At 42.0% G+C, this 24,675-nt stretch overlaps 1 protein-coding gene across 1 annotated transcript in view; it reads left to right on the forward strand.

The window, feature by feature from the left end:
• The first annotated feature begins 18,087 nt into the window (after positions 1 to 18,087).
• LOC126355911 (inter-alpha-trypsin inhibitor heavy chain H4-like) overlaps positions 18,088 to 24,675 on the forward strand; it is a 330,715-nt gene continuing 324,127 nt past the window's right edge. Inside the window, exon 1 of the mRNA XM_050006473.1 lies at positions 18,088 to 18,210. Coding sequence (XP_049862430.1) covers positions 18,088 to 18,210 — 123 coding nt within the window. The remainder of the gene's footprint in view (positions 18,211 to 24,675) is intronic.

Below are 24,675 nucleotides of genomic sequence, written 5' to 3' on the forward strand. Positions count from 1 at the left end.
AACAACTATGTTGTGATTTTTCTTGAAAACAATGTTACAGAGAAGTACAATTATGTTACACATTTTACATAATGTTTATTTACTTTGCATTTAGTATATGATGCATTACAACATGCATGTTACACGTATTCAGTTAAAAAAGACGAACCTCGTCTTTTACAAACGACCTTAATAATTATCGTACAGCCGGCACTTGTGACAGAGCGGTTCCAGGCGCTTCAGTCTGGAACCGCGCAACCGCTACGGTCGCAGGCTCAAGTCCTGCCTCGGGCATGGGTGTGTGTGATGTCCTTAGGTTACTTAGGTTTAAATAGTTCTAAGTCCTATAGTGCTCAGAGCCATTTGAGCCATGTGAACTCGTTATACAGATGTTGTACATTTCACAGAACAGGTTCGAATATCCTACCATGAAGGTCAACGCACTTTGGCCCCCTAGCGATAACATGTTGTATTGCTTGTTCAGTTGCCTGTGGTTGGTTCCCAACCATTTCAGCAGCGATCATGATGCGATGAAGCAGTTCATCTCGTGTATTTACCTTCACTTTGTGCACCTCTGATTTCATCCATCCCCATAACCAGAAATCTAAAGGTGTAAGGTTAGGAGATCTGGGAAGCTAGTTGTAAGGTGTGAGGCAAATCCAACACCTTCCACGAAAGCCCTGACATAATAAGCAAATCTAGTAGTATGTCACATAGCTCCGAATAAATCGTGACATTAAATTAACCAAAGTAATACGAGTAACGAGTGAGCAAATGGAATACCACAGACTAACGCAAGAATACCTAAATGCATGTCGTACCTTCCCACAGAGAGACCGGCTCTGTCCCGAGGGGAGAAACGAGAACAGAAGCCGAGAGCAGAACCGTGTAAGCTAGAAGGCCCTACGATAAGGGATGGGCTGGACACCCACGTCGCCAGCTAACCACTAGAGCCACACAACCAACACGTTTTAACATGAGACTTTTTCGCGTCTCAGTTACTTCAAGGACCACCCCCCCCCCCCCCCCAGCCCATGTTAAAAGCTAGAGCCCTCCAGAAAAACAGTATAGATCTTACGATAACACAAAAAGGGCCACTACCACCCGCAAGTTTTAGCGTGAGCCTTTTCGCGTGTCTGTTACATTAGGGCCACCCCCAAGCCCATGTTAAAAGATAGAGCCCTCCAGAAGAACAGTATAGATCTTACGATAACGCTAAAAGGACCACACCAGCTGCAGGTTTTAGCGTGAGACTTTTTCGCGTCTCTGTTACGTTGCAAACTTTAAAAACATTGCCCCACCACGAAAAGTATAACGTTTCTCATTGGATAGACAGAATTTTTGTAGGTGGAGCTTAAGGTTGGCATTCTGACCCTGATTGGTCAGATGAAAACACAGCCAGATAGTTTTTTTTCTAAACCAACTTCGGTAAATTGTAGTAAGGGGAAGTTAGCAGGGAGTTGCTTCCGAGATGGCGAGGTGAGCGGAGCTGTGCTGCCCGCCGCTGCCCTGACGCTGCCTAAACACCGACAAGGTAATGAACGCACGCGATGCCGCATTTTTGAGCGCATAAGGCTTCACTCAGAACTGCAGAAGTCTCATCTGTTACACCCCCTTTTTGCGTAATACTAGTGTCGATCGTTAATTAAAACTCATGGTGTTCACATTTGCCACTTGAAGAACAGATCTGAAATGCGATGATTTTTCTTTTATATAGTTATTGAGAAGCCACATCAGCCACTGTAATTTACGACAAGTTAAATAAGTAATCAAAGATAATTGAGGGTCACTGTAGACCATTTTGATAGTTATCTCTTTTCTGAAACTTAAATTAAACCTAGATTATAGATGTGATATGGCAAAGGTCATCCTTCGATCGATTGTAGAACTTGGAAAGCCATTCAGGGAATATTCGTTCACATTTTTGTTGAACGCAGTTGGTTTTTACCATCCTGTATTAAAACATTTCCTTTTATCAATAGTGCAATTTATAAACGATGTTTTGTGAGTAGAATAAAATTTCCAATGGAAAACGTAACTGCTTTTTTGACGTTATTTTACCAGCTAACTAAAAATAGGAAAGCCTTGAACCCTTTCCACTAAATTTAGTTAGTATTAAGATTCTTTTACAGGGAGTGCAGTGGAGCTGACGCTGAGATCATTTAGTATTTCGTTATATCATCGTTAGTCTCACTGAACTCTTCTGAATTCTACATGTCATGTGTGGTCTGGCGTCTCCTTACCAGCAATAGGTCCAAGGTTCAAACTAGTCAATTCCCTAAAAAACACGCTCAGAGCGTCGTTGCGCGAAAGTGGTAGGGAGACACCATATAGAACAGACACCACCATGAATGTTTAGATAGTTAATAGCACCGCCACGGAAAATCCAGCTATTAGGGTAGGTGCGGTTGAGATGGCCCCTCGCACGTAAGGTAACATGTACCGTACCGTAATGTTGAAAGTACATTCCAGTTCTCTTGACTGAAGGAACGTCTTCCAATAGCTATGAAAATGAATTTTCCAAAAAATGCAAGTACCTCTCTACTGTCAATTGCTGATTGATAATAAATGGACCTATCAAAAGGTTACCAATAATGTCGCACCAAATATTTATGGCAAAACGAACTTGGAACTTGCTATCCACTGGAGGGTGTGTATTTTCCAGTGATCATCGATGGTTATTGCGTGTGTTGTGTACTCCATGTCGTGAAAACTGGGCTTCGTTAGTGAATGGTATGCATGGAACCAAATGACTATTCTCAGTTACCCAGTGATAGAACTGAAGTCATTCGGTATTGTCGCCAAGGTGGAGATTTTGGACACGGTGCATGTGAAATGGATACAGGTTTTCCACATGCAATGTTTCCTATACACGTATCTGTGGGACATTCATACACAGGGACATTCTTCGTACGCTAGTTCTGGGACTTCCTTCATTACTTGGGAGAATTTCTCCCTATTCTTGCAAAGTTTGCTGACGTGCACAGTCGGACGAAAAATGTCTACTTGGAAGAGAGCCTGTTGTACGCAGAGTGATAAATACTTTGGCAAAGTCCCTGCGATCAGGTAATCGTCGAGTCAGAAAGCGACTTTAGTATTTTTCTCTTGCAGCGGTAGAACTACCGTCACAGAAGCAAAAAACATACACCGTATCAGCGTATTTCTCATTATTGTAGACGTGTCTCATTGTTAGCAGCGCTTGTACGGACGCAGTTAACACTATATACTACACAGCTAACCGATCCGTGGCGGTACACTACACAACGCGGCTTACGCGGCACAACTGCGCAAACAACGGGTGATTGTACTACGTACGTCACATGACCATAATACCTGTCAGGTTGCATAGCGTAAACATGGCATGTACTCGTGCATTGTTTGGAAGAAAGTCACGTTGCGGTCCAGTTGTATGGCGTAAAAGTTCACGTTGTAAGCGTCAGTTTTGGAGAATTGAAGTTCCTTTCAATACCCATACCTCCCTAACGAAGAATTTGCGGACCTATGTTCATATAACTTTTCTTAAAGAATTACTTATACTATCACTGTTGAAAATATTGACTTTTCCTCCCCAAACACCCTGTATACCCATCTCTGGGTTTATCGGTTGCCGTCCGTGCGGCTCCTCCCGTCGGAGGTTCGAGTCCTCCCTCGGGCATGGGTGTGTGTGTTGTCCGTGGCGTTTAAGTTAGATTAAGTTGTGTGCAGGCTTAGGGACCGATGACCTCAGCAGTTTGTTCCCATAAGACCTTACCGTTTCGGTGCCAGTATGGTGGCTGAGAGAATGACTAAATGATTTTGACCCACTTACTGATTTTACATACGATTATATCTCTTAGGGTTTTTACTCGGGTCGGTCGGCAACGTCTTACTTTCAGAATCATTGAGTGCTTCTCTCATTGCTCTCCTTACACTCATTTACGCTTCGTTCAGTTTTTGCTTGTCAGTTAGGGTTTTACTTCTCTTGAATCTGACATGAAGTGCCCTTTTTTATTTAGCGCTTTTCTAATACGACTGTTAAACCATGGTGGATCTTTCCTCTTCCTTGAGACCTTACGCAGAACATACTTTTCTAGGGCATATTGAAAGATGCCTTTCAATTTTTTACATTTTCCAGATCATAGTTGATGCTGACTGCTGAGATATTCTGAAATTTGTATCCTGCCTCCCTAAGTGAGTAAATATATCTTCCTATCTTTCTTAACATTCATTGTAGGACCCGTCATCACAGATGCCGTTACAGCCTTATGATGACTATACGTTCCTCTGCGTTAATTGATTGGATAAGTTCAGGTCTGTTTGTTGCCAGGAGGTCTAACACGTTACCCTCACGAGTTGGTTCTCTAACTATCTGCACAACGTAATTTTCGGACAAGATATCCAGAACAATACCACACGATTCCCTGTCTCTGGCACCAGTTTTGATGGCATAACATTCCCAATCTCTACCTGGCAAGTGGAAGTCAACCCCTATTACAACGGCATGATCATATGTACACATACAGGCCATAAAGAGCCTTTGTTGTGAAAGGCGTGTTGAGTTACACATTCTCATTATGAATAATGCTACGCCTCTGACTGCCGCATAAAGTTATAGGTAAATAAAATTTTATGATAGTTTCTCAGCTTTGATGTTTATTCTGTGTAAAACTAGACCACCTTGAACCACAAATATGTTTTCTGTCCCATTTTTGCTATTAAGGTTAGCATTTATTTCATGTAAAACTAGGCCAATTTGAGACACATATATGATTTCTGTAACATTTTTTAAGTTAGTAAGGTCAGCACATATTTATGTAGAAAGGCCACATGGAACCTTTGATTGATATTTTCTATTCAGTTGTTTCAGATGTATAGATCTGCATGTATTTGATGTACTAGCCTACTTGGAGCCCCTAACATTTTATAGCTACTACGATCAGCATTTATGTATTTTCTCAACAATTGTTTTCATTATTAAGATCTGCATGCATTCCAAGTAAAAGGTCTGCTGGAGTCATTCAACTCTTGATTATATTGTTAGGTTCTCTTAAGGAATTATGTCTCAATATTGCGTATACACAAGCCGGACGCTGTGGCGGAGTGGTTCTAGCCACTTCAGTAAGGAACCTCGCTGCTTTTACGGTCGCAGGTTCGAATCCTGCCTCGGGCATGGATGTGTGTGATGTCCTTACGTTAGTTAGGCTTAATTAGTTCTAAGTCTAGGGGACTGATGACCTCAGATGTTAAGTCCTATAGTGCTCAGAGCCATTTGAACCCTATACACACATCAAAAAAAGTTTTGCGTCACCTCGGTTCCGAGAGTTCCGAAACCTGTACAGAAAACTGGAATAGAGAGCAACATAAACATCATTTCTGCTCTTTTTAATGCTCATAATAACCACACACTGCATGTTGTACCACCATACATCGAGACCTTCAGAGGTGGTGGTCCAGATTGAGTACCTCTTGCATGTTCACAAGATGTGAACGATGGGGGCGCGAATTGTCGTCCATGTAGACGAATGCCTCGCCAATTTGCCGTCGATATGGTTGCACTAGCGTTCGAAGGATGGCGTTCACGTATCGAACAGCCGTTACGTCGCCTTCCATGACCACCAGTGGCGTACGCCGGACCCACATAATGCCACCCCAAAACAGCAGGAGACTTCCACCTTGCTGCACTCGCTGGACAGTGTGTCTAAAGCGTTCATCCTGGCCGGCCGGGATGGCCGAGCGGTTCGAGGCGCTACAGTCTGGAACCGCGCGACCGCTTCGGTCGCAGGTTCGAATCCTGCCTTGGGCATGGATGTGTGTGATGTCCTTAGGTTAGTTAGGTTTAAGTTGTTCTAAGTTATAGGGGACTGATGACCTCAGAAGTTAAGTCCCATAGTGCTCAGAGCCATTTGAACCATTTTTTTCGTTCATCCTGTTCGGGTTGCCTCCAAACACATCTCCGACGATTGTCTGGTTGAAGGCATATCCGACACTCATCGCTGAAGAGAACATGATGCCAATACTGAGCGGTCCATTCGGCAAGTTGTTGAGCCCATCTGTACCGCGCTGCGTGGTGTCGTGGGGGCAAAGATGAACCTCGCCATGGACATCAGAAGTGAAGTTGCGCATAATTCAAACTATTGCGCACAGTTTGAGGAGTAACACCACGTCCTGTGGCTGCGTGAATAGCGTCATTCAACGTGGTGGCGTTGCTGTCAGGGTTCCTCCTAGCCATAATCCGTAGGTAGCGGTCATTCCCTGCAGTTCCCTTGGGCGGTCACAGCGAGGCATGTCATCGACAGTTCCTGTCACTCTTGTATCTCCTCCATGTCCGAACAACATCGATTTGGTACACTCAGAGACACCTAGACACTTCCCTTGTGGAGAGCCCTTCCTGGCACAAAGAAACAATGCGGACGCGATCGAACCGCCGTGTTGACCGTCTAGGAATGGTTGAACTACAGAAATCACGGGCGGTGTACCTCCTTCCTGGTGGAATGACTGGAACTGATCGGCTGTCGGACCCCCTTCGTCCAATAGGCGCTGCTCTTGCATGGTTGTTTACATCTTTGGACGGGTTTAGTGACATCTATGAACAGTTAAAGGAACTGTGTCTGTGATACAAAATCCACAGACAAAGTCTATCTTCAGGAGTTCTGGGAGTGATGCAAAACTTTTTTTGATGTGTGTACAACGCAATTAAAAGCCACGGTATAATGTTATGAACCAGTGATGCTCTCTGTCATGTTAGGCTACTTTATGACTATTTGTCAGCCTGATTCCAAGCTTATTGATTTGTCTTATTCAGAGCTCACTTCTAGTTTTGCCTATTCACTTTGATGTGAGATATTGTTGCTTCATCCAGTCTTTAACTTCATTAGGATACTGAACCTTTTTTGATCTGATAGATTAGTCACTGATGACATAGATAGAAATAGTCAAGTTCCACTACCTTACCTTTGCTACTTTTTCATATCTCCATTATCCAGTCTCCTAACTCTGTTCCTAGTATTGGAGCAATTTATTACTGGTATTCATACTTCGCCATAAGTGACTATATATGTCTTTGGATTTCAGAATAATCATCACTACGAAGATCAATGGTGATACTGGTCATCACATTACTGACAGTGTGATAATCGCCAACTATGGTTGTTGGCAATTTGTTGCCGAGTTCATCTTGTATCTCTGCACATGACTGAGGAAAATTATATGTAGTTCAGATGTCTTGGTACACTGAATGTAATCCACATTGGACACTACTAAGTTGTCGAACCTGCACAAAACAAAAACAAATATACTTTCTGAGGCAGTCACTTCAACTTGCTCATAGGCTTCAGCCGTTTCCCTTGCCCAATCCTATACCATTATCTTGACAGTTGGGACTGTAAACTGATTCTGCTTTACATGAGTTATTTTTCAAAACCTTGTTAATGCGACAGTTTACTCATAACCAGATTATGATGTATACCAGTACAGCTTAGCACCACCATTTCTATTCATTTTGATGATGATATACCGTTAGATATTTACCACACATTTGTTGTACAAGGTACCTCAAAATTTGTCTCTACATCTAGATTTACGTGATTACTCAGCTATTCCCAATAAAGTGGCTGGCAGAGAGTTCAATGAACCACCTGCAAGTTGTTTCTCTACTGTCCCACTCTCGAACGGCGCGCGGGGGCAGAACGAACACTTAAATTTTTCTGTGCGACCCCTGATTTCTCTTTTCTTATCGTGATGGTCATTTCTCACTATGTAGGTGGGTGCAAACAGAATGATTTCGCAAACGGAGGAGAAAACTGGTGATTGAAATTTCATGAGAAGATGCCGTTGCAACGAAAAACGCCTTTGTCTTACTGATTGCCATTCCAATTGACGTATCGTCTCTGTGGCACTATCTCCCCTATTTCGCAAGAGTACAAAACGAGTCGCCTTTCTTTGAACTCTTTCGATGCCACCCGTCACTCTCACCTGATCTGGATCCCACACCGCGCAGCAAAACTCCAGAATCTGGCGGACAAGCGTGGTGTAAGAAGTCTCTTTACCAGACCAGCTGCACCTTGTAACAATTGTAAGTGCTCTGCCAATGAATCGAAGTCTTTCGTTTGCTCTACCCACAGCATTATCTATGTGATCGTTCTCATTTAGGCTATTTCTAATTGTAATCCCCAAGTATGTAGTTGAATTTACAGCCTTAACATTTGTGTGACGTATCACTTAATTGAAATTTAGCGGATTTCTTTTAGCACTCATACAAATAACTTCACACTTTTCTTTATTCAGGGTCAATTGCCACTTTTCGCACCATACAGATATCTTATCTAGATCATTTTGCAATTCATTTTGGTCATCTCATGACTATACAAGACGGTTAATGACAGCATCATCTGCAAATAATCTAATAGGGCTACTCAGATTGTCTCCTATGTCGTTACTATAGACCGAGTACAATAGAGGGCCTGTAACACTTCCTTGAGGACGCTGCATATTACTTCTGTTTTCCTCGATGGCTTTCCGGATATTGGGACGAACTGTGACCTTTGTGACAGGAAACTACGAATCCGGTCACACAACTGAGGCGATATTCCATAGGCAAGCAGTTTGGTTGGAAGACGCTTGTGAGGAACGGTGTCGAAAGCCTTCTGGAAATCTAATTTGTTAAACCCCGCTGGAGGGTTGTTACAGGAGTATACCGGGGCACATTTGTATGTGGCACTCGAGTGTGATTTTATAAATGATGCATGTATTTGATAGGCTTTATATCGCTGACTTTGAGCAGAGATACTGATTCCGGTTTGAGATTATTACAGTGTTGGAGTAAGAGAGCACTTGACGCGCAGTTGTAAGTAGCTGTCTGTGAGTGAAACTTGATAGAGTAGGCTGTTTTTTGAAGTGTTCTGTGTGAAGCCCCAAGTGTTAGATCAATCTAGGTATGTCAATATTGTCGAACTTGGAAGCAGAAGTCTTCATGCAAGCAAGGTAAAAATGTTAAATAATTATGATTTTTGTGTTTGCCACCACATTAGTATAGGTTAGCTGGTTGATGATTCGTAATTGTTTAGTAACGCCAGAATGTACGTAAACTGTCTTGATAAAAAGGCTAGTTAGATATCGATTAACTCTACATCTACATGGATATTCTGCAAATCACATTTAAGTGCCTGGCAGAAGGTTCATCGAACCAAACTCACAATTCTCTGTTATTCCAATCTCGAATAGAACGCGGAAAGAATGTACACCTACATCTTTCCGTACGAGCTCTTATTTCCCCTATTTTATCATGGTGATCATTCCTCCCTATGTAGATCGGTGTAAACAAAATATTTTCGCATTCGGAGGAGAAAGTTGGTGATTGGAATTTCTTGAGAAGATTCCGTCGCAACGCCTTTCTTTTAATGATTCCCAGCCCAAATCCTGTATCATTTCTGTGACACTCTCCCCCATATTCCGCGAAAATACAAAACGTACGGCCTTTCTTTGAACTTTTTCTATGCACTCCGTTAGTCCTATCTGGTAAGGATCCCACACCGCGCAGCAGTATTCTAAAAGAGGACAAGCAAGCGTAGTCTAAACAGTCTCCTTAGTAGGTCTGTTACATGTTCTAAGTTTCCTGCCAAAAAAACGCAGTCTTTGGTTAGCCTTCCGCACAACATTTTTTATGTGTTCCTTCCAATTTAAGTCGTTCGTAATTGTAATTCCTAGGTATTTAGTTGAATTTACGGCTTTTAGATTACACTGCTTTATCGTGTAACCGAAGTTTAACCGAGTTCCTTTTAGCACTCATGTGGATGACCTCACACTTTTCGTATTTTGGGGTCAACTGCCACTTTTCGCACCATTCTGAAATTTCTCCTCAATCGTTTTGCAGTTTGTTGTGAACTTCTGATGACTATCAGTCGATAAACGACAGCGTCATCTGCAAACAACCGAAGACGGCTGCTCAGATTGTCTCCCAAATAGCAAAGGGCCTGTAACACTACCTTGGGGAACGCCACAAATCACTTCTGTTTTACTCGATGACTATCCGTCAATTACTACGAACTGTGACCTCTCTGACAGGAAATCACAAATTCAGTCACATAACTGAGATGATATTCCATAAGCACGCAATTTCACTACGAGCCGCATGTGTGGTACAGTGTCAAAAGCCTTCCGGAAATCCAGAAATACGGAATCAATCTGGAATGCCTTGTCAATAGCACTCAACACTTCATGTGAATAAAGAGGAACGATGTTTTCTAAACCCATGTTGACTGTGTGTCTATAGACCGTTTTCTTCGCGGTAATTTAAAATGTTCGAAAACAATATATGTTCTAAAATCCTGCTGCATATCGACGTTAACAATATGGGCCTGTAATTTAGTGGATTACTCCTACTACCTTTCTTGAATATTGTTGTGACCTGTGCAACTCTCCAGCCTTCGGGTACGGATCTTTCTTCGAGCGAACGGTTATATATGATTGTTACGTATGGAGCTAATGTATCAACATACTCCAAAAGGAACCTAATTGGTACACAGTCTGGACCAGAAGACTTGCTTTTATTAAGTGATTTAAGTTGCTTCAGTACTCCAAGGGTATTTACTTCTACGTTACTCATGTTCGGAGCTGTTCTCCACTCGAATTCTGGAATATTTACTTCGTCTTCTTTTGTGAAGGCATTTCGGTATGTTGTGTTTAGTAACTCTGCTTTGGCAGCACTGTCTTCGATAGTATCTCCATTGCTATCGCGCAGAGAAGGCATTGATTGTTTCTTGCCGCTAACATACTTCACATACGACCAGAATCTCTTTGGATTTTCTGCCAGGTTTCGAGATAAAGTGTCGTTGTGGAAACTATTATAGGCATCCCACATTGAATCCCTCGCTAAATTTCGAGCTTCTGTAAGAGATCGCCAATCTTGGGGATTTTCGTCTGTTTAAATTTGGCGTGTTTGTTTCGTTGTTTCTGCAACAGTGTTCTAACCCGTTCTGTGTACCAAGGAGGATCAGTTGTTAATTTATTTGGTATAAATCTCTCAATTGCTGCCGATAACATTTCTTTGAATTTAAGCCACATCTCGCCTACACTCATATTACTAATTTGGAATGAGTGTATATTATCTCTCAGGAAGGCGTCATGTGAATTTTTATCTGCTTTCTTGAGTAGGTAAATTTTTCGCTTATATTTTGAGAATTTGGGGATTACAGCATTCAGTCTCGCTACGGCAACCCTGTGTTCACTAATCCTTGAATCGTTTTTCACATGGTTCAAATGGCTCTAAGCACTAAGGGACTTAACATCTGATGGAATCAGTCCTAGACTTAGACCTACCTAAACCTAACTAACCTAAGGACATCACACACATCGATACCTGAAATAGGATTCGAACCTGCGACTGTAGCAGCAGCGCGGTTCCGGACTGAAGCGCCTAGAACCACTTGGCCACAGCGGCCGGTGAATCTGTCTTCATGCTCGTTATTAACTCAGGATTATTTTTTGCTTAGAGGTCGAGTGTGTTTTCACAACTCCTTACTATTCGCGTGGGCTCATGAACTAACTAGTGGAAATAATTTTCAGAGAATTCGTTTAGCACAATTTCGGATGATATTTTATGCGTACCTCCGGAATTAAACATGTATTTTCGCGAACATATCGAGGGTAAATTAATGTCACCACCATCTATTATCCTATGAGTCGGGTACGTGTTTGAAATCAAGCTCAAGTTTTCTTTGAATCTTTCAGCAACTGTATCTTCTGAATTGGGAAGTCGGTAAAAGGATGCAATTACTATTTTATTCCGGTTGCTAACAATGACCTTTGCTCATACTATCTTACAGGAAGTATCTTCTTCACTTTCGTGACAAGGTAAACTACTTCTGACAGCAACAAACACGCCACCGCCACCCGTGTTTAGCCTATCCTTTCAGAACACCGTTAGGTTCTTGGCAAAAATTTCGGCTGTGCATATAACCGGCTTTAGCCAGCTTTCAGTGCCTCCAACGATTTGAGCATCAGTGCTTTCTATTAACGCTCTGGTACTTTCCCAGCAAAGCTACTACAATTTACAATTGTTATACCAATGGTTCTTGTAACTACTTTCTTTCTGTGTTCAGCTTGCGCCCTTTGTGTCTGAAGCCCTTCTTGTGTTTCCCCGAGACCCTCTAACCTAAAAAAAAAAAAAAACCAGTCCACGCCACACAGCCCCTGCTACCCATGTAGCTGCCTCCTGCGTACAGTGGACACCTGACTTATTCAGCGGAACCTGAAACCCAACTCCCTTTGGCACCAGTCGAGGAATCTACAGCCTACATGGTCGCAGAACCGCCTGAGCCTTTGATTCAGACCCTCCACACGGCTCTGTGCCACAGGTCCGCGATCGGTCCTGTCGACTATGCTGTAAATGGTCAGCTCTGCTTTCATATTGCAACCAAGACTGGCAGCCTTTAACACTTCTGTTAACCGCTCGAAACCACAGAGAATCTCTTCTGATCCAAAGTGACACATATCATTGGTACTGACGTGAGCAACCACCTGCAGCTGGCTGCACCCTGTGCTCTTCATAGCATCCGTGAGGACCCTTTCCACATCTGGAATGACTCTACCCGGTATGCACACGGAGTGCTCATTGGTTTTCTTACTCTTCTTGTCAGACAAATCCCTAAGGGGCCCCATATCGCGCCTAACGTTGGAGCTCCCAACTACCAGTAATCCCACCCTCTGCGACTGACCTGATCTTGCAGGCTGAGTGGTTTCCTGTGAAACAGGACAGGCGACAGCATCTGGCTCAGCGACTGTGTTAGACACAGACAGCACCTGAAACTTGTTTGTCAGACAAACCGGGGAGGTCTTATGTGCGGCCGCCTGGGAAGTCTTTGGCCGCCTGCCTCGCCCTGGGGCGAACTCTCACTCGACTACAGGTGAGGGGGGAAGGAGGGGGGGGGGTCAGCCTCAGTAACTGGGATGGCCACTGGTGAAGACCGATCGGAGGACTCTGACGTGCTGGACGTCTGATTGCTCCCCACGGCCGGCCTACAACAGTGGTGCCCATCCACTGCAGTCTCATATTGCGTAACCGAAGCCATCATAGCCTGAAGGTGAGAGCGAAGTGTCACCAACTCTGCTAGCATCCACACATAACAATCGCAGTCCCTGTCCATACTAATGACCATGGAAAACTAAACTATGAAGATAAACGGACTATCGGCACGTGCTGCGCAACTCTACTGTAGACCCTGACGAAAACACACGAACTGTGTCTAGTAATACGCAGATATTCAAAAACCTAATTACCGAAGCACTCAGGTAAAACTAAATAATTTTGCGCTGATTGGGAACTTGTAATAGGTCACAACATCGGTTTACTTTCATACGCAATCGAAAACGTGACAACTGTGGCTATTAGATATTAAATTTACACGCAGAAACTCAAGAAACTAAACTATTAAAGTACACAGATAATACAATAAAATTCGTTCCTCGTTAGAAACTCGTAAATTTCACAAAATAGGTTACTTCCCTGTTGGTGCGTCTGTTTTGGTCGACTAGTGCTGCCTGTCTTTCTTAATATCTTGATGAGTTTCTCCGAATCACTCTCATGTAACCTTTTTGCACTAACTTTTAATTTCGTTTCGAAACAAGATATACTACTGCCTTGCTACATCATTCTTAAGATCCTTATATTTTCTTTTACTCCCGTAAGCTCGAGTATTTCTTGCGTTTCAGCTGTGCTTCCGCTATACCTACCAAGATGTGTGCGGCCTTAATGATTTCTTTTTTTTTTTTTTGTTTACCTCACTCTCCTGCTACAAAACTACCATAGACGTGTTTGCTTATGCAGTTGGTCACTGCCACTGAGAATTTTCTCTACGTCTCATTCTGTCGTAAATGTTTAGAGTTTCGCTACATCGTATACTACTAATATTTTTTTAAATTTCCACGTGCTGCTCGTCATGACAAAGTAACGGTGTATGCTACGGCAAATGGTGGTATGCTTTGCAAAAAGTACCACTAGCTAGCAATTGATGTTTTTGCATTGCTGTGGCAAGCAGAAGACGGGAAGCTGGCGAAGCTTCTGTTTAAACGCGTTATCCCATGACTTGCGAAACCGATGAGTGCTTCATAGCTTCAAAATAACTCCACACAGACGCAGCAACTAGAGAGGTTACAGAGAAATTCGAGGAAGAGTTGACTGATGTACAGAAATAGGCGGCCTTGCGTCCGCGCCGTACCGACCCATGACCTGCGCCCGCGGCGCAGGGCCAACACTAGCTAGTTCCGCGCCCCACTCCAGGTCTGCAGCAGGAAGGTCCTGTTCCTGGGCGCCTTCAAGCAAATTGGCGCTGCTATTAGGGGAAATCTCTTTCCTCCCAGTGACGTCAAAACGGTTTAACCGTGTACGTCATTTCCTGCGATTTCGATGTTATGAACAGTTGACGAAGACGTATGAGATGAGTGAACTTTTTACGGAGACATTCTATCCACTTCCTTGACACGGGCATTTAATCAGTCATGTAGGATACGGTCGTTACTAAAACCTTGAAGAACTGTCCAGAAATACATTTATAATTCTGTTAATTGCTTTTCACTATTCCAATTGGTAAAATGTAGAAGTATGAAACATTAATAAGTTGCTTTGAGAATAGTCGCGAAGTATATGTTAAAATCACCTTGAGGTAGTAGGAAGCATGTAATCATGGGACTTCCTGAACCTAACTTTACATTTTCTTAAAAATGCACATGTGGAATCACAACAGCAAGAAACTTCTTTTTTTCAGGTGGTTACCAGTTTCGATTTGTTTTAAACCGTCTTGAGACCTACCACCATGACGGCAGATGGTGTCGGTAACCGGAGCAGCTGCTTCGACTCCACGAACGCTAACTGCTTTGTTAGTATTCGTGGAGTCGTATCGCCTGGTATAGTATTTGAGAGTGAAGCAATAATGTACACTAAGGATGGGAACAGTTTGCCATCGCTCATGACCGGTTACTTATATTGCTTTGGTCGCTTGGTAGTATAAGTTCAGCCTATATTTATCTGTTCTTAGTTAGAATGCTGAAAACATGTAAAAGGACTGGTCCTAAGCATAACCGATAATTGATATACATTTTATTGGAGCAGACGCTAGGACTCCACAAACGATAATTATTCAGTCAACGTTCGTGGGCTCGTAGCGTCTGCTCCGTTTACCGCCATCGTCTGCAATCATCGTGGAAGGTCTGACTAGGCCTAAAACAGACCGAAACCAGTAACCTCTTAAAAAAAGAAGATTAAGAAGTTTCTCCAAGAGAAGAGAAATGTTCTCAAAAATTGCTGTTTACTTCTTTTGTTTAAATGGCGTATACATCTAACCTTGTGCTCAACATTTAACATTAAATATGACTTAAGAGATAGCGAAATTACGGTGAACCACAAAATAATATTAATTTGGTGTAATGATTTCACAAAAAGTTATTAGACAAAATTATCAGAATTATTATTACAACTTGACAGAATTAACCACCAACTGCACCGTGTGCTTCGAGGCTCAACGGAATTTAGTTACTGTCTTAAAATGGAACAATAAATGGAGAAACAAAAGATAAATAGTCGGTGCATACATAGAACAATGCTTTCTCCCAAATGCTTGAGTCATTTTAGCTCGCTAATGACGTTCATGCTTCAAGATTTTTATGTATGACGTATCCTCCCACGAATTTGCTCCAATATAATGTTATTCACGCTCGCTTATGATTACGAGCCCTCCTTTTACATGCCTCCAGTATACAAACTAAGAACAAGTAATCTAGGCTGAACTAATAGTTCCAAGCTCCCAAAGCAACCTATTCTCATCCTTAGTGCACGTGATTGCTTCAGTATCAAACATTATACGAGTTAAAAGTACGATATCTTTGTTTTCCTGAGAGCTAGCAGTGGTTTTTAGTTTATTTATTTATTTTTTGAAAGATGCTGGCGTCATTTGCCTGTAATAGTTTTTTATTTTTTGTCATATGATACGTATTTCAGACATGGACCATTATCAAGTACAAAAACTGATTTATGTAGACTTCAAGATGGCCTAAGTCCAAAGTCTGGATGGTATAACATTAAAATAAAAATTATTTTAGTGAAATGGCGGTATCATCATTCATAAAATTTACCATGACTGTGGCTCCACCCAAAATAAACTATATCATTTTGGAGTACGTCTTATCATAAAGGAGGGAAATGATATCAGGAAGGACAGCCATAGAAAAAGCTATGAAATATAACGTATATTTTAGTTGCATTACAGCATTCAGTCTGTTATAGCGTCATGAAAGATCTAGCGTATGAGCAGACTAAAGAGAGAAAAGTTATTCTAATATTTCGATAAAGTGTGTCAGTGAATTCGTGAACAACTCATGGCTAGCAGGAGTAATATTTTTAAAGCTCACTCCTGGAATTCTGTTTACTGAATTCAGTAAGCAACAAATAAAAATTATTTTTGTAGAGGACACAAAAAGATAATAGAATTGAAAAGACAGTATTCAGAGCACTATCTGAAGAAATAAAAGAAACTGGAAAAAGCTACATTTAAGAAATAATTTAAGACATATCCTAATGTTAACGGATCCTCGAGAATCGAACCGCATATCAAGCAGTCAAGCTGAAGGGCCCACTGATTTGTTAAACAGACATTCGCAGTTACACAATATGTTGCCTGCCACATTCCTAGAAAATGTCTTCAATTAGTGATAATAATCCGTTACTGCTAGACAACAAAGTGCAGATCAGAATATTTAGAAAGAAAAATTTTTTATTCTTGCTAACGCTACGGCGAGAAAGAATATCCAGTAGGTGGCTGTACGTAGTGTGTGTGTGTGTGTGTGTGTGTGTGTGTGTGTGTGTGTGTGTGTTTTTGTGTGTGGGTGTGGGTGGGAGGGTGGGGAGGCGGGTGTGTGTGTGTGTGTGTGTGTGTGTAGACTTAACTGTCGTGAATGTCTGAGTACCGAGTCATATTAATACTGAAACACTTGCACACACAGAGCACTCTGACGAAGTCAGGCTGATATGTATGTGTGACATAAGTGCTGTTGTTTGCAAAAATTAGACAGTTGCAAGAGTACCCGTAGTTATTTTTCATACGTATGTATGTTTTTAGATATAATTGTTCCTGCAGTGCGTACTGCTTGTCCAGGATGAGGATTCGCGCGGTGCCTGTTGCAGGCAGCCGGCCGGGATGGCCGAGCGGTTCTAGGCGCGACCGCTACTGTCGCAAGTTCGAATCCTGCCTTTGGCATGGATGTGTTTAATATCCCTAGGTTACTCAGGTTTAAGTAGTTTTAAGTTCTAGGGGACTGATTACCTCAGAAGTTAAGTCCCATAGTGCTCACAGCCATTTTTTTTGTTGCAGGCAGTAGAAGGTGTGGCTTTCTCCACATTAAGATTGTCGAGAGGAGAGTATCAATGACAAAAGGTACCACAAAATATGTGTCGCAGTGTTCGCAACACTATCCGTGTATTGTCCCTATACGAAAGCAGACGTGGCACAGTTGGAAACATTAGCAGCGCTCTGTACGAATTAATATCTTCCAACTAATGCCGATTTTCTGCACTACTGGCAGCATCAGTAAACTGGCCGTCTTACCGAGGCCAAACTGTACCAGTCAGTTTAATTATCTGCAGCAAGACGAGTCACATACTATTGTTCAAAGCTATCATACGATAATAATAATATTTATCTACTTCGTGCAAACTGTGGTCGTTTCCGGCGTTTGCTGTTATTTCGTCTCATTTTTTATCGGACTGGTCAATTCGAACTCATAAGGGTCATACTTGTTGACGAAATGTGGATGTGGTCTAAATCAGACATTATAATGTGAAAGGATCGTATGTTTTAATCTTCTTCTTAGCTCACTGTGGGCCTCTTTTGAATACTTTTTTCTAGCAGTTACCACATTAACGTTTCGTTTTCTCTGAGAGCTGTAATCTTCAATGCCTCTTCCGGCACAGTAAAACAAGTTGCTGAGAAGCGACGTTTCGCGAGGGAATCGAACGAAGAGTATATAACGTGCGCCCATTGAGGATGGCAGAAGCTGCAACAACTGTCAGGTGTTTCCAGGAATCGGCGTCTGGAGACGTCACGTTCTGCGAAATTCAGATGCAGTCGGCCGCTGCTACTGGTTTATATGGAGGCGGCGGCGCGTCCCCGGCCAGTCGCAGACAGCATGCGCGCCTGGGAGTCAGTTGTTGCCGCGGCGCTCGTGGCGGTGTTCGCGCTGGCCTTGGCCACCGCTGATGACGACGAGCCGGTGAGTGACCGACTCTAGGAGTGTGCGAAATATATGAGTCACGTGGATATACTGTGCGTTCGCGAAATGAAAGAATCTGTTGTAAAGGAAGTAAAAGAAAGAGTCGTTTGGTATTGCTGGCTGCGTGACCCCGAAAGCTAGGTTCAGTCGCCCAATCGGAAAGGATTATCTTCCTCCGTGTGCGTTAGCGTCTTTCCTCGAGCTATATGAGACTTCTGTCGTGAGCGTATGTGTTGAGTGTAGGTGACTGTATTGGATGTGTATGATGTGGTGTTTACATGTCATGTTTACTCTTATGCTGTATGGTAAAGACATAAGGCAGACAGTGGAACCTGGTGTGGGCAGTCAGCACAATACTCTAGAGTAGCAGTAACTGGCCCGCTGAGCTTAAGGTCCCTATCCGGCGACAGGACCACCGTCACGAGTGTCACATGCCGTCTCAGCATGAGACTCTGCGGATAAGTTTTGAATTTAATCCAGCACTTTGGCGCAATATCCGGTGATGAAAAATGTTCACCAAACCCTCGTTGCCCGTAAAAAACTGATCGTGAAATTTCCTTCTACCAACGAGAATCGCACGAAATGCATCCGAGTCGTGCGCCACCGCACACGAAAGCGTTAATGACCTTGACTAAGTAGACGAAACTGACAGATAGAAATATGGTGTCGAAATATAGTTCTCAGTTATTTATCGTTCTAGTTTTCTTTAACGTGTCTACGAACGTAAGCAGCTTGATAAAGTAATTTAACTCTATCGCATTACATTCGTTACATATTCATAAATAATTATTCCTGTTATTACTTGTTGGACAACACACGGAATAATGGGTCTTTCAAATCCCAACCCAAACGCGCGGTGGTTGTCAAAATAACAGCCTCCAGTTAATGAGCCACCGATACATTTCCCTACACTGATACAATAATTTACTTACTTATTGTTCTGTGGGACCAAATTAAGGAGAAGCCTCCATTGTCATGGAACGAGTCACTACATGAAATTATAACACGATAGTAGAAACAGATAAAATGAAATATAAGAAACATATTCAGGCAACAATTCGTAAGTTTAAATAAAGAAATCAACAACGTAACACTGAAATTTGCTTAATTTTTCAGCTCTTCCAGGAGCTCCTCGACAGAATAGAAGGAGTGAGCCAAGAGGAAACTCTTTAGTTTAGACTTAAAAGTGTTTGGGCTACTGCTAAGATTTATGAGTCCTTGTGGTAGCTTATTGAAAATGGATGCAGCAGAATAATGCACTCCTTTCTGCACAAGAGTCAAGGAAGTGAATTCCACATGCAGATTTGATTTCTGCCTATAATTAACTGAGTGAAAGGTGCTAACTCTTGGCAATAAGCTAATATTGCTAACAACAAACGACATTAAAGAAAATATATACTGTGAGGGCAGTGTCAGAATTCCCAGGCTATTGAATAGGGGTCGACAAGAGGTTCTCGAACTTACACCACATATAGCTCGAACAGCCCATTTTTGAGCCAAAAATACCCTTTTTGAATCAGAAGAATTACCCCAAAAAAATAATACCATACGACATAAGCGTATGAAAATATGCGAAGTAGACTACTTTTCGTGTTGAAGTGCCACTTATTTCTGATACTGTTCTAATGGTAAATAAAGCAGCATTTAGTTTCTGAACAAGATCCTGAACATGGGCTTTCCACAACAGCTTACTATCTATCCGAACGCCTAGGAACTTGAACTTTTCCATCTCGCTTATAATATGCAGATTCTGTCTGATCAAAATATCAGTTCTTGTTGAATTGTGAATTAGAAACTCTAAAACCTGAGTCTTACTGTGATTTAGCATCAAATTATTTTCCACAAGCCACGAACTTATTTCATGAACTACATTATTTGATACTGTTTCAATATTAACACAAGATCCTTCACTACCAAGGTGGTGTCATCAGCAAATAGAAATATTTTTGAATCACCTGTAATACTAGAAGGCATATCATTTATATAAATAAGAAACAGCAGTGGCCCCAGCAACGACCCTTGGGGAACGCCCCACTTAACAGTGCCCCATTGGGACTGAACATCACTACCACTCTCAATATTGCGGAGAATTACCTTCTGCTTTCTGTTCTTAAAGTAAGAGGCGAACCAATTGTAAGCTACTCCCCTTACTCCATAATGGTGCAACTTCTGCAGTAATATTTTGTGGTCAACACAGTCAAAAGGCTTCGTTAAATCAAAGAAAACACCTAGCGTTCGCAACCTTTTATTTAATCCGTCCAAAACCTCACAGAGAAAAGAGAATATAGCATTTTTAGTTGTTAAACCATTTCTAAAACCAAACTGTATATTTGACAGCAAATTATGTGAATTTAAATGATCCAGTAACCTTGTATATACAACCCTCTCGATAACTTTAGCAAACACCGATGGCATATAAATATGTCTATAATTGTCAACATTATCCCTGTCTCCCTTTTCATAAAGTGGCTTCACTACCGAATACTTTAATCGGTCAGAAAACCGACCAATCCTAGAGGAAAAGTTACAGATATGGCTAAGTACTGGGCTAACATACATAGAACAATACTTCAGTATTCTGCTAGATACCCCCTCATATCTATGAGAGTTCTTGATCTTTAGTGATTTAATTATTAACTCAATCTCCATCTTGTCCGTATCATGGAGGAGCATTTCAGGTAACAGCCTCGGAACACGTTTTTCTAAGGGCGCTATATGATTCCCTGTTGGGACTAGGTTTCCATTTAGTTCACCTGCTATATTCAGAAAGTGATTATTAAATACTGTACATATATGCGACTTATCAGTAACACGGACATTCCCACTACGCACTGATTCTATATCCTCGACCTGTCTCTGCAGACCTGTCACTTCCTTTACGACTGACCATATGGTTTTAATTTTATCCTGAGACTTAGCTATTCTATCTGCATACCACATACTTTTTGCCTTACTAATAACATTTTAAGCATCTTACAATACTGTTTGTAATGGTCTGCTGCATTTGGATTTTGACTGTTTCTAACGTTTTGATATAATTGCCACTTTGTTCTACAAGATATTCTTATCCCTCTAGTCAGCCACCCAGGCTGTCTGTTTGTGCTAGTACCCTGTTTTGAGCGTTCTAATAGAAAGCAACTTAGAAAGAACACGAGAAAAGTCTTGAGAAAACCATTATATTTGTCGTCTACTGTATCAGCGCTATAAACATCTTGCCACTCTCGTTCCTTGATAAGGTTTACAAAGGTCTCTACAGCAGCTGGATCAGCTTCCCTAAAAAAGTTGATAACCATATTTAACATGTGTTGCAGGACAAAAATCTTTTAAAGTTAAAATTTGTGCATCATGATCTGAAAGGCCATTCACCTTTTTTGCTAACAGAATGCCCTTCTAGTAATGAGGAATGAACAAAATTGTTGTCTATGGTTGTTCTACTGTTCCCTTGCACTCTCGTTGGAAAGAATACGATTTGCATAAGATTATTTGAATTAAGGAGGTCTACCAGCATCCTCTTCCTTGCACAATCACTTATAAATTAATATTGATGTCACCACATATAACTAACTTTTTGTATTTCCTATAAAGTGAACCAAGAACCTCCTCTAGCTTTAGCAAAAATGTTGTGAAATCGGAGTCTGAGGATCTATAAATAACAATGGTTGGAAGTTTAACTCCACTAAATTTAGCCACACCTGCACAACATTCAAACACCTTTTCAGTGCACTGAAACACACTTGACCGATAGCCGGGAGTACGACAGTTCATATCCCCCTACGGCCATCTCTGTTGTCCCAGAATCCGAGTTTGCTCTTCATCTCAAATGAACTTATCGTCGTTGGGACTTTAAATCCTTATCTTTATTTTTTCCTTCTTTTACTCTTCCAACAACGCGCACTTCAGAGTCCGCTAGAGTGACAAGAAGGTGCCATGCTACTCAACGTCTACAGCACACGGGTCAATCGCTATTGTAGCGCCATATGAGAACTCTCCTTGAGATTTTGAGGGGAGATGAAGAAATAATTTCATAAAAACGACGCAATCTGACGACGAGAAACTTTCCGCTACCCTTGTGCCCTCCCTGCTGACCAAATATCAAATTCTAGCGATGTAAATTTCTTCGAGCAGCAAGGTTCAAACTGGCTACCTCACAGTCCAGGGTCACTGTACTAGTGGCCGTCACTCAGTTCGCGGATATACTTTAACCCATGCCACAACAGTTCAATACATTGGTACTTGATTTTTAACAACCGAAAACACTGAGGGATAAGTTTATTATTTCATTAACTTATTTTTTCATCAAGTCCCTTGGCACAATGTGAGCCACAGCTACTTAGTGTTACAGAATTCTGATTAGAGCATTTGTAGACAAAGAATTAAACATTTAACAAAAGACAAAAAGGCAGTTCAGGAATAAATGACGAATTATAAAGCACTCCGTCTTCAAGCCAGGAGTAGCCTACCGGGACCTTCCGATCGCCGTGTCATCCTCAGCGGAGGATGCGGAAAGTGTGGGCGTGGGGTTAGCACACCGCTCTCTCGGTCGTTATGATAGTATGTTTGACCGAAGCCGCAACTAGTCGGTAGAGTAGCTCCTCAATTGGCATCACTAGGCTGAATGCACCCCGAAAAATGGCAACAGCGGCTGGCGGCCTGGATGATTACCCATCCAAGTGCCGACCACGCCCGACAGCGCTTAACTTTGGTGATCTCACGGGAACTGGTGTATCCACTGCAGCAAAGCCCTTGCCCAAATGACACATTATAGAGAAAAGAACTACAGCGAGGAACTGCTGTACAAAATAGGAGTATGCCGAAAGGAAACCTTTCAACTTCCATTTGAATACTTGGGGTTTATTACTCAGGTCTTTCAGTTCTGAATAGTGCATACTTTTCTGTATAGTACATACATAATAGTTATCCAAGGGTATAGTGTTTTTACATCTAGTCTCATGTTGAAGTTCCTTTTCAAAGAATCACAACTCTCAACAGCGTATCTCATTAAGGAATATGCGCACGGGACAGCACTCTTCGAATTCCGTAACGTCTCAACAACGGCCTACCGGCAGTCCGAGACCTGAAGCCTCAGATACGTGTCACTTCCCTCTTCTACGCTTCGTGAGTGTACAGAGTTGACCCGCAATGTAACACCGTACTAAAAAGTAAAGTGAAAGTCAATAAAGTAGAGATGCCTTCGTGTTCCAGTATCAGAGACAGTGGAGTTCACTTTATGGTGAAGGTAGCAACGTTTAGTTAATGTACAAAATCTTCAATGCAATACTTCCAAGAAACTCTTACACCTACTCTTTATCCTAAGAATTTAAAATGGACGACTTCACTATGTGATCACTTTTGGACAGTAAAATTTCTCCTTTGCATGAGTTTCGCTACAGAAATTCTATGCATTGTTCGTTGTTACAGTTAAGCGTTAATCTGTTCTCGGAATGTCATGTCGTGTTGTTATTGACTACCTTGTTAGCTATATCATTTATATTACATTCCACGTATTTTACAGTAATACTTGCATCATCTGCAGAGAAAATAACTTCTGTGTTATCTTTCACGTTTAGTGGCAGATGATGGATATACAGCAAGAAAAGCAATGGACACAGAACAGAACCTGCGGTCCCCCCTCTCAACTCGCGTTCACGAGTGATTCAAACATCTTCCCTCTTTGTGGCACTCGAGAACAACATTCTGCTTCCTACTTTCCAGATATGAAGTAAAGCCTGTTCTGTTACAACTTGTGCAAATCTGTTGTGATGTTCACTCAATCAAATGATTTTTGTGACATCGAAGGAACGCCTGCTATCCTCAACCTGTCGCCTAACCCTGTTAGTGCCTCACGCACAAGAAAAAATACCGGCGGTATTTCCTGTGGATACTCCCTTCCTAAAGCTAAATTCACACTATGATGGAAATTGTGTGTAATATATGGCAATATCCTCATAGGGACCGAGCAAGGTGGCGCAGTTGATAGCACACTGGACTCGCATTCGGGAGGATGACGGTTCAATCCCGCGTCCGGCCATCCTGATTTAGGTTTTCCTCGATTTCCCTAAATCGCTTCAGGCAAATGCCGGGATGGTTCCTTTGGTAGGGCACAGCCAACATCCTTCCCCATTCCTCCCCAATCCGATGAGATCGATGACCTCGCTGTTTGGCCTCTTTCGCCAAATCAACCCCCAAAACTCATAGACACTGCTTTTCCGAAAGGTTTTCAAACCACTGGTAGCATAGAAATTGGACGGCAGTTGTCTACATTATCTGTTTCATACGTTTTGTAAATTGTTTTCCCCAGCGAGTGTATCAAACCTTCAGGAAACTGACCACACCTGAAAGATCCATTGCACCGGCCACTTAGTTCAAACCAGTATACGGTTCATAGATATTCTCAGCCCTATTTGAAATTTCATCACACCCTTTGGCATGGAATAACTGAATCAATTTCGTATTTGCTTGCTTAGT

Source organism: Schistocerca gregaria, chromosome 1, assembly GCF_023897955.1.
Source record: "Schistocerca gregaria isolate iqSchGreg1 chromosome 1, iqSchGreg1.2, whole genome shotgun sequence".
Classification (NCBI taxonomy): domain Eukaryota; kingdom Metazoa; phylum Arthropoda; class Insecta; order Orthoptera; family Acrididae; genus Schistocerca; species Schistocerca gregaria.